We start from the raw sequence: 19,267 nt of genomic DNA, 5'->3' as shown, positions 1-19,267 counted from the left end.
TGTTGTTACCTGAATGATCCACAGCTGTGTATTTTTTTTTTAATCTTTTTGTTTACTGATAGTTGTTTACGAGTCCCTTGTTTGTCCTGAAAACTGCCTGCTGTTCCTCTGAAAAATCCTTCAGGTCCCACAAATTCTTTGGTTTTTCAGCATTATTGTGTATTTGAACCCTTTCTAACAATAAGTGAATGATTTTGAGATGCATCTTTTCACACTGAGGGCAACTGAGAGACTCATATGCAACTACTACAGAAAGTTCAAATGCTCACTGATGCTTTAGATAGAAAAACAATGTATTAAGAGCCAGGGATGTAAACTTTTGAACAAAATGAAGATGTGTAAATGTGTCTTATTTTGCCTAAATTATATATATATATATATATATATATATATATATATATATATAATTTCACACTGCCCTTTAGAAGCTACAGAACATACTTAGATCTTTCCCAGAACACAAAATAAGTTAAATTTACCCTGATATTCTGAAAGTTTTCACCCCCGGCTCTTAATGCATCGTGTTCCATTAGGAAGTGTTTGAACCTTCTGTTATAGTTGCATATGTGTCCCTCAGTTGTCCTTAGTGTAAAAAGATAGATCTAAAAATCATACAGTCATTGTTGGAAAGGGTTTAAATACACACAAATGCTGAAAAACCAACAAATTTGTGGGACCTGAAGGATTTTTTTGAAGAACAGCAAGCAGTTTAACTGTTCAGGACAAACAGGGGACTCATATATAACTATATGCAAACGTCTTTCATGTTAAATATCTTATTCAGGTCAGTAATAAATAAAAAAATAACATGCATTTTTTTATGATCCTTCTTATTTTGGTAAAATAATTAACATTTTGCAGATTCTGCAAGGTGTATGTAAACTTTTGACCTCAACTGTACATCACAAAAAAAGTAATACCTCACACAATATTGTAAATTAAGTTAACTTTTACCATAAACCAAAACAAAAATACTCCAGAAAATGATTTTTTTTTGCAGCAAACGCAGACTGATGAGTGACCATGTATGAAGGCGATGGATGAACTGATTGTTGTTTTTCTGTACTCACTGCATTCTCCATGGGCCACCACTCTGAGCTCCAGCTGCTTAGTGCAGGCTTCCACGTTCAGCTTGCACTCATTGTCATACGTCATCCCGTCGCTGCCGCACACGGGCTGCCGTGTTTCCAAACACCCTTTGGGGCACACGCACCGACCGGTCTGAGCATCGCAGATCGCGCCAAATGAGCAGTTGGTGCAGGACTCATCTGCTGAAAAGAAAATGTGACGTCAGCGTGCTACAGATTCACACCATCGCTCAATAGGATCAGCCTCAGCTGCCCCGCCGCCTGTCCGCTTTATTAAAATCTCTCTGCAAAGTCAGGCTAAAGCATCCCTCCGTCGTGCAGATGGGAGCAATGCTGCTGTTTACATGCAGGCACAGTAGAGCATCTTATAATGTCATCCATTTTAACTGATGTTGAGCCATCAACACAGTTACAGGCCCTTTGACATGACATTGCGTTTAATTAACCACGTCAATATTTACAGAGAAAAGCTCTCAAATTAAGCTATTTTATGCAAAGCAGCTTATTATATATTATTCTTAATTTGCAATTAGTTGCTAATTGATTTTACCATTAATTATATATAGAATAATTATTATAGTCAATTAAACATATTAAAAATAATTAATTAAATTAAAAATATTTAATAAAATATACGGTGTATATATAACTTTATTATATTTATATAAGAAATACATTATAATATTAAATTTATTTTTTATTTAATTACATTAAATTATACTATTTTTATTTAGATTTTATTTATTTATTTAGATTTCTATACAATTATATTACATATTACATTTATTTTTGAAAAATGAAAGATATATATTAATAAAGTATTACATACAAAATTAATAATTCAAAATACTTATTAGTAATATAAAACAATTTATTAAATATACACTGTGTGTATTTAAAATAAAGTAAGTAAAGTAGTTTATTATATATATATATATATATATATATATATATATATATATATATATATAAAACAGTAGTTATATATTTATTATTATTAGTTATATATTATTTTAAATTTAAATTTAAATTAAATTAAAATTAAATTACATTAAATACTATACTATTTTTCTTTTTAGATTTTTTTTTAAATTTAGAGTTCTGTAACATTATATTACATATTACATTAATTAAAAAAATATTTTTTGTTGTTAACTGATGATATTATTTCCCATACATAATACATTTTTAATTTAAGATAAATATAAAAAATGTAAATACATCTAAATGTATATATAAATTTTTATATAATATTACATTACATTAAATTATACTATTTTTAGATTTTTTTATTTATTTAGATTTCTATACAATTATATTACATTATAAAAAATAAGATATGTTATATATTAATAAAGTATTACATACAAAATGAATAATTAAAATTTATTATTAATATGAAAAATAATAAAATTGTTCTAGTACTATATATATATATATATATATATATATATATATATATATACATAGTTCAATTATTATTAAACACTATTATTATACATATAATAATTGCATTTTTATATATATATATATATATGTATATATTAGTAAATTGATGTATATTAATGTATATTTAATTTAATAAATATTAAATTACATTAAATTATATTTTTTATTTATATTTACATTAATTATATTATATTAAGTTTAAATTATACATATTATTTTTTATATATTATATATTAATAAAGTATTAATAATATTTATTTATAATAATTATGAAAAATATAAAATATCATTAATATGATACACAATTAATTCACGATGTGGTTAATTCATGATATTAACTGCCATATCATGTAATTCAATTATTAACTGAAGATATAAAATTGTTCTAGCACTATTTATTTCCTTATTACACAATTTATATACAGGTCAGAGAGTGTGATTACGGGTTTTAGTGTGTGTGGTTTTTTTTAATTAGTCACAGTTAACGTGTTAAATTGGCATCCCTAGTTCTCGGATATCTTGCTCTGATTACCGAAAGCCCAGTTAATCAGTAAAACAAAATGTGGTTCCAACTGGGAGAGAGCGAGGGAGGGAGCATGGCCGATGACAATTACACCTGGGGGATTGCATTAGAGCAACTGCTATCACATTCAATTAGTGCTAGGGTAATAACAGCACCTGATTTAGTGTTAATGGAGAGAGGTCCTCATGCATAAATCTCTCGTCTCTCTTCTACCAACCTGTTTATTGCACATTAATAAAGTGACCTCACCTCCGCTCAGGAGCGGCTCTCAGTCAACCTCAGGGAGCGCGCTCGGCCGTCTTATTAAAAGCAGCTGCAGCATGCTGCCCAGCGGCTGCCCAAGAGCGCTTCGTTGTGACAGTCCAATGCAGGCCGATAAATCACATTCTCATGGCTGCTGGTATTCTCCTTTATCGGCACGTGTGATAAAGGCATTTCTTTATCAGTTGCAACATGTTTCCATGCTTTCACAGCCTTGGCGGATGGGAGCGCAATAGATACGGCAGTCTGTTACATATAAACAGCGATCCAGCATACAGAGCTGGACCCGAGATATGAGTACAGACAGAGGTCTTTAGGGCAGAGTTTAGCCTTTTGAGAAACAAGAAGAAATCCTGTCCATTCAGGCCCAGAAATGAAAATTGTGCCATCATTTACTCATTCGAAAAATGCGTGACGCTCTTTCTTCTTATACGAAGCACAAAGAAAATTTTGAATAATGTATCTCTCTTTTGTATGCTGTTACAATGAATGGAGACTAGAGCTTTCGAGCTTCAAAAAGACCACAAAAGCACAACAAAACTATCATAAAGGTATAAAAAAAGGTTTGTACCAGGGTGTCAAATATATAAGTCTTCACACGGCAGCTTTTTGTTGAAAAAGGCATGAAATTTAAGTCATTGAGAACTGAATGAACCTGATTTACGAATGAATCATTCACTTTGAATTAATCACTTCTGTACTTCTGTATATACAGTACTGTTCAAAAGTTTTAAAAATGGTTTTAAGTCCATTGTTTTTATCTTTTGCTGTAGTGTGTCAGTAGGAAATATCAGTTTACATTTCCAAACATTCATTTTACTATTAATTATAATAATCCAGTGAGATTTTTTAGCTTGCACAAGGAAGCTGACAACAGTCAGTGCTCCACATGTCTCCAAGATGCTTCAAGAAACCTACAGTTGAAGCAGTTGAAGCTCAAAACCTCAATGTGTCACTTGCCTTTTGTCATTCATAGTGAAATATTGTTTCTACATCAAACTTTTTCACTGTAGGAAAGCCAGAAAGGCTGTTTTCTGAACATTTTCAGTGAATATTGGTTCAAAAATGTTCAGAATTAGAGAGATTCCGAGATTATTGGAGTGTGTTTTACAAGAAAATACTATTTCAGTCTTTTTGCTTTAAAATTTCAACTTTAAGTCAATGTGTTACTTGCTTTTTGTCATTAATTGTGAAATACTACCAATTTCTGAGTGAAAATTGTTTCTACATTAAACTTTTTTTCAGTTTTGAAAAGCTAGAATAGATGTTTTCAGAACTTCTTCAGTGAATAATGGTTCAAATGTTCAGAATCCAAATCCATTATAATAAAAAAGTGGATTTACTTTAACAAAAAAAAAAAAAAAAAGATGGAGAGAAAGAGAGATTCATAGATTATTGAAGTATGTTTTGGAAAAAGACACTGTTTCAGTCTTTCTACTGAAAGCCATAACAGATGTTTTCTGAACTTTTTTGGTAAATAATAGTTCAAATGCTCAAAACTCAATTCAATTATAATTGAAAAAATGGATTGTCTTCAAAAACAAACAAAAAAAAGTAAGAGATTCAGAGAATACTGGAGTGTATTTTACAAGAAAACACTATGTCAGTCTTTCTACTTTAAAAGTTCAACTTTAATTCAATTTACTTGCTTTTTGTCATTAATTGTGAAATACTACCAATTTTACATCAAACTTTTTTAGTGTAGGAAAATCAGAACGGATGTTTTCACACCTTTTATGGTGAATAATAGTTCAAATGCTCAGAACTCAATTGAACTCAATTAAATTATAATGAAAAAAAAAAAACAATATTTCAGTCTTTCTACTTTAAAAAGTCAACTTTAATTTAATGCTTTACTTGCTTTTTGTCATTAATTGTGAAATACTATCAAATTCCTGAGAGAAAATTATTTCTACATCAAACTTTTTTAGTCTAGGAAAACCAGAACGGATGTTTTCAGAACTTCAGAATGGTGGATAATAGTGCAAATGCTCAGAACTCAGTTCAATTCTAATGAAAAAGTGGATTGTCTTCAAATAAAAAAACAAAAAAGTAAGAGATTCGGAGATTACTGGAGTGTGTTTTACAAGACTATTAGTCTTTCTACTTCAAATGTTCAACTTTAATTCAATGCGTTACTTGCTTTTTGTCATTAATTGTGAAATACTATCAATTTCTGAGTAAAAATTGTTACTTTTCCGGTGAATAATGGTTCAAATGTTCAGAATCCAATTTCATTACAATGAAAAAGTGGATTTTCCTCCAAAAAAAAAAAAAAAAAAAAAAATCAAGTCATGCAGGTTTGGTGATGACAAAAGTTTCATTTTTGGGTGAACTATTCCTCTAAAGGTAAGTGGTAAACCACTCTCTTTTGCTCAGAGAAAGAAAGGAACATTGTTAATGTCAGCTACAGAACAGCATTTTTTGTGAACAGCCGTAAAAATTCCCTGGCGATTGGTGCTTGGGCAAGGGCACCGGCTCTATTAGTCTGCTCCATCTCCTCCTAGTTTTTATTTACTACCCTCTCACTCCTTCCACAGCCTGATGATTTTTCTTCTGCTTCCAGCTCAGTGTCTTGCAGGTAACCTATATTCCCCAACTGTGGCCAGTAACATTTCAATCACCAGTAAAAAGTGCTTATTTGCTGCTGACTCGTTGGCTGTTCTTTCATTTCCTTGCATATAAACGTATACGTATTGGTTCTCAGAGGGGCAGATATCAAATACTCCATTACAACGGCATGCTTTCCTGTAGCTGCGCGACAAGGTCAGCCGCCACTCAAATGTGAGGGAAAAAATCAGAATAATAAACAACGTCAGTCATATCTCTATCAGACTGCACCTGAACTATAAAGATAAGGGCATTTATGAGTCCCCCCTCTATGCGGAGCGAAGAAAATGAAATGAAATTTGGCCACGAGCACATCATACACCCACTCATGTGGGTGCATTGCTACCGACAGCGACCCACATACAAGCTTTCATGAACAAATGCACACAAACACAGCTGGGGTCTTAGTGGGGCAGAGGCTGTGGTCTGAATGGGCCCGGATAATTAACGGTGATAATAATAGAATTCACTTGTGGTGGAGAGTGTGGCTGTGTACACAGCACTAAATGAACATCATTTCCTTCTGTATGGTTAGCTGTTTGCAGCCGCTTTTTATTGCCCCTTTCCATTGACACCTGCTCCAGCGAGGGGCCGGACCCATCAACATTGCTGTGATGCTGTAATGGCTGGATTTTTTTCTAACTACAATGATTATTTCCAGCTGGACAAAATCAGGTCAAAACTGTTCAAGTTGGTTGAGCTTGTTTATGGGATACCATAGCTGGTCAAAGATGGTCTATCATCTCGAAATTGCTTGTCCAACATGATCTAGCAGGTCTAAACCAGTCTCACAAATGTTACAGTTTAGCATATTAACAGGAAAGTTTTAATAAATAAATAAATACAAATACAAATTGGATAGATAGATAGATAGATAGATAGATAGATAGATAGATAGATAGATAGATAGATAGATAGATAGATAGATAGATAGATAGATAGATAGATAGATAAACATTTAAAGAATTACTTTCTAATTACATATTTTAAATATATTTTTGGATTTTCCATAATTTATTGTATATAATTATAAATATTGAGTCTATATAATTAAAAAGTAAATTATTTTATCTGCAAAATTAATTCTAAAAATTAATGCTAAATTTATATTTTATATATTTTTTAATATTATTACTTCTTTATACCATTTGTATTTGTTTTTTTTTTATCTTGTAAATTTTAAATAAAATAAAATATTTTATTTACAGGTTTTCTATGATTGTAGAAAGCCTATTATTACCTAATTTTAATATAATAAAAAGGATCTGAGTTCACCTGTGTATCTTTTACAAGAAAATACTGTTTCAATCTTTCTACTCAAAAAAATTCAACTTTAATTCAATGTGTTATTTGCCTTTTGTCATTAATCGTGAAATACTACCAATTTCTTAGTGAAAACATCAAACTTTAAAAAAAATAAAAATAAAAAAAGGCAACTTTAATTTCAACTTTAATTCAATGGGTTACTTGCCTTTTGTCATTAATTGTAAAATACTATAAATACCTGAGTAAAAAAGTCAAACTTTTTTCAGTGTAGAATAGATGTTTTCAGAATTTTTTTGGTGAATAATGGTTCAAATGTTCAGAATTTAATTTCATTATAATGAAAACGTGTATTTTCTTCCAAAAATCATACAGGATTGGTGATAACATTTTTCGGTGAACTATTTGTTTTTTGCAAATTTCAAAATTTTTTATAATATTTTATTTACTGGTTTTCTAAGATTATGGGAAGCCTATTATTAGCTTCTACACACAGAACATCAAGCCTGCCGTTCCAAAACAAATCTGTCAAGCTCAAGCATTTCTAAAATGCTCTATTTCTAGTCCTGAATCATCAGTTTTAAGATTTCACCACATATGCATGAAAACCAGACTTGTTTGGCCCCAACTGAACCTGTGTCTGTGGGTTAAATCTCTGTGGGTAGTTAAGCTGATGTTCCAGAAGCCTGTGAGGAGAGAGATATCACTCTCATATGTCTATCTGGCAACATATATAGCATGATAGGCAGCACTGCAATAAAGGGCAACCGTGGCCTGTAGCGATCTGAGATGAATCCTATACCGCTACCAAATGACCCCCCGGCATCCAATTCGAACTCTTTACTGAAGGCACAGCCAATACAGACGCATGTGTGAAGTCCAAACACATGACTCTTCTGTTGACACAATAGCTCTACCTCATTCTCTCTGAACTTAAGCCGCCAGTGAAAGGCACAGGCTTTACAAAGGGCTCCAAGTTTAGCAGAATAAGTCCTTTTAATATTCCCCTCCCAAGCACAAAGACAGCCATCGAAAATGATTTACAAGCCTTTTGTGAAGAACACACATAAACATGCGTTTGTTCGGAGGGCGAGCAGGCCTCTCTGCAGACTTATCTGGAGCGCGCTTACAAAAGCCATACAAAAAACCCATGACTCACGCAAACAATTACTGTGAAGGATACTGCCCTCTTTAATTCTAACTTAAGTGCATCGTTTCAAAAAAAGGTTGCGGAGGAGGAAAATTACAGTCCTCTCTCGAAATATCGGTGGAGTGCTTAAGTGCAGGGGGTGGACGGGGATGAAAGGCAGTGAGGGAGTGAGTGGCATCAATGCGTGTGTGTGTGTGAGTGTGTGTGGACTCACCACATGGTCCTTTGTGCTGCATCTGTATCTGTTTCTGAAGGGCACATCCCATGGCCTTCATTTGGCATGAGCTGCTGTAAGTGTGCCCGTCACTGCCGCAAACAGGGTCCTGGTCCTGCGGACATGCGTCTGAGCATTCGCACACAGGCTCGCTGTTCTTAACCACGCACACAGCTCCAAATTCGCAGGTCTTCTTCAGGCAGGGGCTCTCCAGGTTAAGATCTGCCCCAAAAAGCAGAGAAAAAAGTTATCATTCTACTTAGCTGTAGACGGAAAAGACAAGGAGGAGGGGAAAGAGTAAAGGTAAAATCTAAAGCTAAATCCAGATGTCACTCCACTTCTCAGTGCTCAATCATTATTTGCTACACACTGTGTTTTGAATATTAGGAGTGACAGCCGAATCCAACACTTAAATTGTCAACATCCATGTTCCACATTTACACCTGTGAGACAGCAAAATGCTGCTATATTAAACATTTCAGGATCTGGAGTGACTTCGGTTTTGCATTCACACACGGTACAATAATTTAAGGATTCACTCTCGCGTTTAAATGCGGTTTTCACACCCATATCCACTGCAGGGTGCATATGAAATATGATTCTTCTTTTACATCTGTGAAACACCAAACAGTTGCTATGATTAGATCTATTTCAAATATTGCAGGATCTGGAGTGACTTCAGTTTTCTGTTCACATGTGGTACAATAATTTAAAGGAATAGTTCACCCAAAAATGAAAATTCTGTCATTACTTACTCACCTTCATGACGTTCCAAACCCGTAAGACCTTACATCTTTGGAAAAACTAATGAAGTTTTTTTTTTTTATAAAATCCGAGAGCTTTTTGACCCTGCATAGACAGCAATGCAACTGACATGTTTAAGGCCCAAAAAAAGTAGTAAGGACATCTATAAAATAGTCCATATGATATCAGTGGTTCCACCATAATTTTATGAAGCTACGAGAATACTTTTTGTGTTAGAAGAAAACAAAAATAACTTTATTCAATGATTTCTTCTCTTCAGTGGCAGTCTTCGACACTAATTCACAAGAATACCACGACACAAGTTTGGCGCTACTGATGCAGTAGCAGGCATTCTGACGTAGAACCCAGATATGCACAAAAAAGTATTCTTGCAGCTTCATAAAATTAAAGTTGAACTACTGATGCCACATAGACTATTTTAACCATGTCTTTACTACCATTCTGGGCCTTGAATGTGGTAGTTGCATTGCTGTCTATGAAAGGTCAGAAAGCTCTCAGATTTCATCAAAAATATCTTAATTCCAAAGACAAACAAAGGTGTGAGTAATTAATGTGAGATTTTCATTTTGGGTGAACTAACTCTTTAAATTATTGTACAGTGTGTGAACGGAGAACTGGAGTCACTCCAGATCCTGAAATGTTTAATTTATGGGTAAAATAAGCCTTAATTCATTCCCGATTTAAATGTGGTTTTAACACCCATAACCACTGCAGTGGGTATGTGACCTATGATTTAGTAGAAGCAGTTGATTCTCTTTTAAAATTTTAGACACAAAAGACAACGTTTTCTGTCCAATAACACCTGATGGTCTGAGAAAATGTTCTAGAACTGCTTGCTAAACAGATCTGCACTCTGACTTTGCAGCTGTAAACATGCAGCCCATTAGAGCATCCAATCAGAACACTAACTACTCACATCTCATTTCATGCATCACTAACCAAGCCTCTCTCAACTACGGACAGAAGGCACAAAAAAAAAAAAAAAAAAAAACAGACAAGTAAAACACAAAGCATCATCCCAGAAAAGGGAGAGCTCTAGTTAATAATTCAGAGCGCTGAGCTACAGCACAGATATGAAATATGAACATGAAAGAGAGTAGCTGGGACTCTCAGTGGTGCCACAGTAGTTCCACAGTAAGTTCATTAACTGCTGCAGTTAGTAGACAGAGGGCCGAGGGACAGTGGGACCGAGCACAAGCCCTGTTTCTGATGCAAACACAGAGGGAAAGAGAACGAACAGAATGAGAAAGAAGAAGTGGGTCAGCGGTGAACCAGCACAGCTCAACGTTCTCTAGAGGAGAAACTTTCGTCACAAAATAAGGAGTCATTTCGCCCAATCAGGAGGGGGTTATATAAAAAACAGGTGATAAATTAATGCACAAAAAGGATGGAGGAGGATTCTAGGGGAGATTCTGTAAAAGCAATGACTCTCATTTCATTCCAAACCGGATGTTCTTTCTTGTGTATAAAACAACAGCAGATGTTAAGCAAAATGTTCACGCTGCTCTTTTCCATACAATGGAGTTTGATAGCTTATGCTGAAAACAACTTTAGTGTTCTACTCAAAGTCATACGGATTTGGCATGAGAATGAGTAATTATTGACATAATTTGAGCTGGTTTTATAAACAAATGCACAACATGCTGCGCATTTGTATGCTTGGGCTTCATAGCTGAGGGTTGAGAAATGCTCGAGGAGTAAACGTGATGTGTTTGCACTTTCACGCTAAGATTAAAGACATGTCAAAATAAAGGGCAGCCCTTCAGGCTCACTCTGTATTGTGTGAGAGGTAAAATGACAGGGTGACGGCAAATGTTTGCAGGTGCATGCTGGTCGGCGTATGTGAGTGTGTGTCTAAGATTACATGTTTTCGACTGTTTGTTTGTTAGCGTGTCTTTGGACATGTGTGTACATACAAATGAGAACCCCTCCATCTTCAGTGTTTGGTTTAGGAACGTGTGTGTGTGTTTGTGTGTGCCCCCTACATGCAGTGCTGTCAGCACAGTAATTTATTCCTAGATTAGATGCTATCGTTTCCAAATAATATTACAGACACTCAGATACATTTAATATCGCAAACAAACAGCTATCATACCGCCTTCAGATAAATCAAATACGTCTCTCTCTGTAAAAATAACTTGCTTTTCCAATATGATACGGACAAATAAGGACAAAATAATGAGAAAAAAAATTAACGTCATTCCGAGCTTCTTGAAGGTGAAAGAGATTTGCTGTTTTCCAAAACACATTGAGCTGCTTAAAGAGACAGCATTTAAAAAACACTAGTTGGGGCAATATGATTTTGGGGAAAAAAAATCTAATTATGATTTATTGGCAACACTTTGTTAGGTTACATTAAGGAAGGTTCCATTAGTTAATCATAGTTTATGTATTAACATGATTTAACAATGAACAACGCATTTTTACAGTATTTATTAATCTTTGTTAATGTTAGTTAATGAACATACAGTCATTCATTGTTAGTTCATGTTAATTCACAGTGCATTAACTAATTTTAACAAGCACAATTTATGTTTGATTTTAATAAGGCATTAGTAAATGTTGAAATTAACGTGAACTAAAATTAATAAATGCTGTAAAAGCATTGTTCATTGTTAGTTCCTGTTAACTAAAATTAACTACTGAACCTTATTGTAAGGTGTTACCGATTTTTCTAATTAAAAATTGTGATTTAAAATGCAATTCAAACAAACAAAAAAGGTCAGGCTTGCTAAGCTTTCCTTACAAAAATTAACCACGGTTTTATTATAGTAAAAGTGTAGTAACCACGTTTTTTGGCATATTGACTACAATTTGTATAACCACAGTTTTACCACAAATACCATGGTTAGTGTAGCAAAACCATGGTTAATTTGTTACCATGGTTTAACTATAGTAACCATGGGTTTTTTGGTTTTATATATAGTAAAACCATGGTTGATTTTCATAAGGGATGTTTGTAAGGCTGCATAATTTGACCAAAAATTGTATTTTTAATTATTATTGTTACGATTTGTATTATTAATAAAGAGTAATAGAGTAAAGGTCACTGCACAGAAATTTTGAGTCAGAAGAGTCAGAATTTTCATATTCGTCATCCTTTCCTATCAAAATGCTTCCAACGGATGTGAAAATGCGGAAAACGAGTCTGATCCGAATTTTTTTTTTTTTTGATGGTCGAAAGTTTCGGAGGCAAGATCAGTAAGAATAAAATGAATTCATAATGGTGATGTTGACAATAAAATGTTGATAATGAACTTCATTTTCAGTCAATACTGAAAAATATCAATACAAAATTTTGCTGTAAATTTGTAAGCTGCTAATCAATTTTATGCTTAGTTTTAGCAGCATGCTAACATCGAACTGTACTGAAATTGTTGTTTAGCGCTTCTGTTGTTGTGCACACACTACATACAATGTTCTAAACTGGTTTCTAACAAGATTTCGTGGCAGTTAAGAAGGTAGCTGACTTTGTAGACAGAACACAGCTCACCCTGTTGAAAAAACAGCATATGCTGGTTAGGTAGGTTTAGATGCTGGGATGCTGGTTTAAGGACCAGCATACACCAGCCAAGGACCAGCATAAACCAGCAAAGCACCAGCACAAACCAGCTAAAACCAGCATCCCAGCATCAAAACCTACCTAACCAGCATATGCTGTTGTTTTTCAACAGGGCATTAGGTTTAGCACTAGCACACAGAGCTAAGACTTAGTCTGTCCCTAAAGATTTAGTTCACCCAAAAATGAAAATTTTGTCTTAATTACTCACCCTCATGTCGTTCCAAGAAAAAACAGTATGCGTACTCACATTCTTAACGCACAAGTATTTTCATAGCTTCGTAAAATTAAGGCTGAGCCAATAACATCACATGGACTATTTTAACAATGTCCTTACTGCATTTCTGGACCTTGAATGTGGTAGTTACATTGCTGTCTATTCAGAGTCAGAAAGCTTTTGGATTTAATCAAAAATATCTTAATTTGTGTTCTGAAGATAAACAAAGGTCTTACAGGGTTGGAACGACATGAGGGTGAGTAATTATTGACAGAACTTTCATTTTGAATGAACTATATCTTTAAATATGACTTAGTCCCTGAGTCTCAGGGCTTTAGTGAACCGCAAGAGACTGGAGGAAAAGATTTGAGCGTAACCCTTCTCTAACCTCTTCCTGGCGCTCACCTATAATCCCGCCTCACATCTGAAGGCGGCAACCTGGGTGAAGCGCATATCAAACACACATGAAGCACAGCGTGCATCAAAAGACCACGATTAGTACTCCAAAGCATGTTTTTCATGACAGAAATCAAGCGGTGCCACACACATGTCGCTTTCAAACCCACACATGCGACTGCTCGTCTAAGCCAATGAAAATCAAAACAGAAGTGGGAAGTAAGCAGGTTACTTTCCCAACCGCTGTGTTCCCATGCCAATCTAAAAGTGTCCTACAGTAGAAGCTCCTCTAAGAGAACGTTTCCGGCTATTGATTTCTCTGCTGAGAGCGAGAGCTTAAAATACGTCTTGAACTGGCACGTAACTGTGTAAACAGTGGATCGCTGCCTAATTTCGCAGGCCTTGAAAGCGGGTTTTTCCTCCAGATCTTCTCTCTCAGCGCCTCTCCATCTGTGCCTTCTAAGCGCCCGGCTGGAGGACGACGAGATCAGGCTCATCAGTAAAGCCCTCATGGCCTTCAAAACGCTTCAATGACCCGTTTCCCAAAGCACGGATCCTAAAACCCCAACCGCAGCCTTCGATAATGCTTTGTCCCAAGCCACCCTTTGTTTCCTTACAAAGATGAAAGAATCGCCCTCCTTTAAAAAAAAAATTAAAAAAGGGAATACGAAGAAGTAGATATGAAAAGAAACGTTCACTTGTTCAGTTTCTCATTTTCAGTTTTTCGTCTCCAGGGGAAAAGGGAAAAAAATCTCGCAGATTTAATAAGTCAAGGAAGAGAGAGTTCTCTGAGAAATAATGTTACATGCAGCCACGATTACATACTTCATAAAAAAAAAGCAGCCTGGCTTTGGTTATTGAGATGGCTTGCATATTCTCTCAGTAAAAAATGAGCCCTTTTCGGAGCCTCTTTGAAATAGTGGGCTGCCATCCCCGAGGCCTGTGCTGCGGTGCCAGTCTTCAAGGACTCCAGCTGTACGCTGGATGACAGCCATATGCCTCGACGGGACTGCCGCTGGGACGCGACGCGCTTGGAAACGAGCGCATTTGAAGTTTTTTCAGAGTTAACGTATGTAAAAGAACGGAAAGCTGCGTAAGTAAAAACGTTGAAAAGTGGTGAAGGACGTTAATTAGGAGCCTGTGTGTGGAAAAGCGGGTCTAATAATGAGAAGGCGTGAAGAAATAGCAGGACTCGGAAGAGCTGGGTAATTGCCGCGATCAGGCCTGAGAATCTCTGTGCACCTCCGACCCCCGTGGTGTTATATAATATGTGCAATGTAGCTCCGCCTCCTGCTCTACATCCACACTGCAATTTCGTATTTCGTAGCGTTTAATTACTCTTGCCACCGAAACATGAGGACTATTAGCTCATAGTGCGAGATACTCCTATTGTGACGGCTTCCCTACATGATTTATCCTGACACGTCGCCCACCCAAGGGACCCTCCCACTCACAATCTCACCACCGTTATGCGCTATTTAAAGAGCAGGTCTCTTGAGCCAATAAAGATTTCTTTGAGATGGGCTGTCAGAATGCAGACAGTCAGCCAACACACACTTCGGGGGGTCCGGTAAGCTTCTTCAGCTCGGCTTTGGCGCAAGGTTGAGTTTAGCACAAAGAATTATTCCTACGATCTGCTGTATGCACGCTCATGCATATGGAGATATCCAGCCCTCGTATCGGGATTACAGGGCGTGTGCGAATCGTGATACAAACAGTCACACGAGCGTCTCCTCCACTGCTCCGCTCCCTCGCATCTTGCCAAAATGAGAAGGGTTTGTGAGTTTCGGCAGGCTGTGCGTGTCTCACTTTCATATCTGAAGCGACGACGAGAACCCCCCCCCCCCCTCTCTTTCTTTCGTTCCTTTCCTTTACCTTTCTCTTCGGCTTGAGGGGAAACATTTATAAGCGTGTAGGAGAAGGTGCAAGGAAAAGAGAGAGGAGAAAATATTAGCATGACACAAGCAGAAATCCCCCCAGAGGCGGTGTTTGGTTTCTGAAGGAGTACTTATCACCAAACAATGGCTTCAAGGGCGTAGAAACTTTCTCCCCACGCATTAAGAATTTAACCAAGGAACTAATTCCGTTGCCCTCCCCGCACCGCAAGGGAGGAAACGGATGAGGTGAGACACCGTGAAACTGGACAAGCAAGGAGCGGATGAGAGAGGACAAGAGACAAAGAGAAGGAGGACAAAGTAAACCGCACAAAATATTAGCTCGCTGGATAATGTTGGACACATTGGCTTTCAATTTATGAAAGTGAACTTGAATTGAACTGGCCGCATCGCAATGAATTTGAATTGAAATTTGAAATGGAATGACAGGAAGTGAAATTCTTAATTGCAATTTAAAGAAATTTAACAAACAAACCATCACTAAAATAGATAATAATTGACTAATTCTTAATATAAAAAAAATTAATAACTACTAATTATATTTATAATGATTTATTATTAATATTAGGATAAAGTATATCTAAATGTATAAAATTCTAATTAGATTTATAAATATTATAAATTTGCGCTGCCACCATGGCCCATACAATTAAAAAGTTATTAAAAATAAATAAATAAAATATACAGAAAAAAAAGAACAATTAGGCAGCTACTACGCATTATTTATAAACAAAATTATCAATATAAAATATTTATATAATATATTATATCATATATATATATATATGTACTATTTAATCAAACAAAATGTTAATAATAATAATTAAATAAAAAAATAACAATTAAGCATTTAATACATACCATTTATTAACAAAATAATTATAAATATTAAATACTTATAATATTTATATTTACTATAAATTGTATATATATATATATATATATATAATTATAAATATAAAATATTTATATTATATATATATATATATATATATAATATTATTATTAAATAAAAAAATAACAATTAAGCATTTAATACATACTATTTATTAACAAAAGAATTATAAATATTTATATTATATTTACATTTACTATAAATCGTATATATCTATACATATATATAATTATTATTATTATTATTATCATTAAAAAACAATCAAGCATTTAATACATAATATTTATTAACAAAATTACTATAAATCATATATATGTATATGTATATATATATATATATATATATAATTGTTGTTATTATTATTAAATAAATATGTATATAGATTATATATGTACAATTTAATCAAACAAAATATTAATAATAATTATTATTAAAAATAACAATTAAGCATTCTATACATAATATTTATTAAAAAATAATTATAAATAATGATATATATATATATATATATATATATATATTAGTGGTGGGCCGTTATCGGCGTTAACGTGCTGCGTTAACGTGAGACTCATATCGCGCGATAAAAAAAATATCGCCGTTAATCTATTCTCAAAGTTGGGTTGGGAGCTGGGTCTAAACTACGCAAGATATGATGACTTTCACTTTGATATTTTAGCGCGGATGACGTATATCTAGTTGAATTGCAATGTAGGGGGCGAGAACGAGTCTTCAACTTCTGTGAAATTACCACATCAAATGAGACGCGCAGACATGGATGCAGCTATGAAGCCGCTTCAGGGCAGGTGCGTGCGTTGCTAGACCCTTTTTACTGGGGCACGTGCCCCAGTGAAAATCTGCTGTGGCCCAGTAAAATCTCAAGTTTGAGTTATAATTTACTTTGATAATCCCGAAATAAAGACATTATACTATATGCAACAACTGAATTGACGCTTCTAAAAGCAACGCAGTTTATTGGAAGATGCACGCAGATAGGCTATCCATACCCGCGCGCCTGTATATTTTACTGGAACGCGCACGTCGTACAGCCTTTTGCGCAGAAGTACTTGGTTACACAAGTTTGTATAGTTAATTGTGCTTTAAATGCAATTGTCAAGCAGTTTGTAATGCATTTTGGAAACAGGAGATGAGCGCCTGGTCTAATGCGCCACCTGGCTTGAGAAACCCGTTCTCAAAGACTTACTTTTAGTCATTATTTGGGTAGCACACATATTCTGAATGCTTTCAGAAGAATTCAAATTAGCCATTTTAATCTAGATTAATCTAGATTAATTTCAAGATTTAATCTAGATTAATCTAGATTAAAAAAATTAATCTATGCCCACCACTAATATATATATATATATATACATACACTAATATATATAATATATAATGATATATGTACAATTTAATCAAACTAAATGTTAAGAACAATAATAAAGTATTGAATACATACTATTTATTAACTAAAGAATTATAAATATTAAATATTTATATAATATATAGTTATTATATATACAATTTAATCAAACTGTTAACTGTAAAATCAAAATGTTAAGAACAATAATAAAAATGAACAATTAAGTATTGAATACATACTATTTATTACCTAAAGAATTATAAATATTAAATATTTATATAATATATATAGTTATTATGAATCATATATATGTTATTAATGTTAAAATGTTATTAATAATAATAAAAATGATGATTATTATTCTATATGTTTATGCATAATACTGAAAAAAAAAAAAAGAATTTCGTTTAATTTTGACTATTTCTTTAAAAATCAAATGAGAATTCCGCACCCAGTTTGCTACCTCAATTCAAATTCAGGAATTGAGCTGGAATTTTGAAGTCATTCATAATTCAGTTCTGAATGACACAGAAGCCTGAAAACTGAGCACAGAGCGAGACGGATCCATGGATCCCTTCAGCAGAAGGGCGTCACACAGGCAGACGTTAAGACAAGCACTGCACATAGCACACTCTGAACAAAGAAGAAAGGGAAGCAGAGGAGGATGAGGGAATGAGGGAAAACGAGGGGGAAGGCAGACGTGCATTACAGAAGCATGCTCTACAAAGAGCCTCCTAACAAACACACAGAACAGAAACCGGCGAGGGCTTTCCAACTTACAACAGCGACCCAGATACAACCCTTCCTCACACAGCGAGGTGCAAAGGTTCACGCTAATTATAATCACGCTACCCGGGCTCTTCAATCTACTCGTCTAATTGGATTCATTACGCACATCTCACTAGGCCCTCCAAAGTTCAATGGGTGCTTAACTTGTTATTGTTTCTTTTTTTCCAAAATTAGGAAAAAAATAAAAATCAAAGCTTATGCCGTTTTCAGCAAGAGATGCTAATCAAATAAATATGCAAATGATAAATATTAATCAGAGTGCGTTGTCACCTGGGGCGCCGATTCCCAGGCACCTCTTTTCATGGAGCTCTTGCTCAATGACATTGTCAGTAAGTCTGAGCCCATTGTTAGTCTTTATGAGTTACTGCCATGGGAACAGAGAGACAGGCAGGCAAAGACAGAAAGCTGGTATATTCTGAGGGTCTGTTCACTTCACACAAGCTATGAAACATCCTCCGGACTATAATGACAGCTGTGTATTCAGCTTCATTTGCAGGATCCATCTTGCTCTGCTTAGAGAAACGGCCTGCTTTCTTTCCTTATCATTAGGAGTCCATTACGGCCGGCACACCCACCGAGTTATGGAGTTCTGAAATTACATTGGATTGAGCTGAGCCATGATAATGCACAAAGATCATCATTCAAGGTCTCGTAGACTTCAGTCAGAGCAGACACTGTATTTAATTCGATGTAAACGAAAAGGAGGCTGTGAAGGACGGAAATAGCTTGTTAAATGTATTGTGCTGTTGTGTACCTGGATAGCATTCGCTCAACCACTGAAACCTAGAAAACATATTCCCAGTGGATATAACACAAGTTTTGTGTGAAAACAA

General features: G+C 34.7%; 1 protein-coding gene across 1 annotated transcript in view; it reads right to left on the bottom strand.

The window, feature by feature from the left end:
• Nucleotides 1-19,267, bottom strand: part of LOC141290563 (agrin-like) — a 154,789-nt gene that overhangs the window by 80,547 nt on the left and 54,975 nt on the right. The window contains exons 4-5 of the mRNA XM_073822683.1: nucleotides 8,559-8,780; nucleotides 1,071-1,271 (exon numbers count right to left, since the gene is read on the bottom strand). Of these exons, the coding sequence (XP_073678784.1) occupies nucleotides 1,071-1,271; nucleotides 8,559-8,780 (423 nt within the window). The remainder of the gene's footprint in view (nucleotides 1-1,070; nucleotides 1,272-8,558; nucleotides 8,781-19,267) is intronic.

The sequence above is a fragment of the Garra rufa genome, chromosome 18, assembly GCF_049309525.1.
Source record: "Garra rufa chromosome 18, GarRuf1.0, whole genome shotgun sequence".
Lineage (NCBI taxonomy): Eukaryota > Metazoa > Chordata > Actinopteri > Cypriniformes > Cyprinidae > Garra > Garra rufa.
Note: the sequence above shows the minus strand (reverse complement) of the source record. Positions and strands in the feature narration are given on the sequence as shown.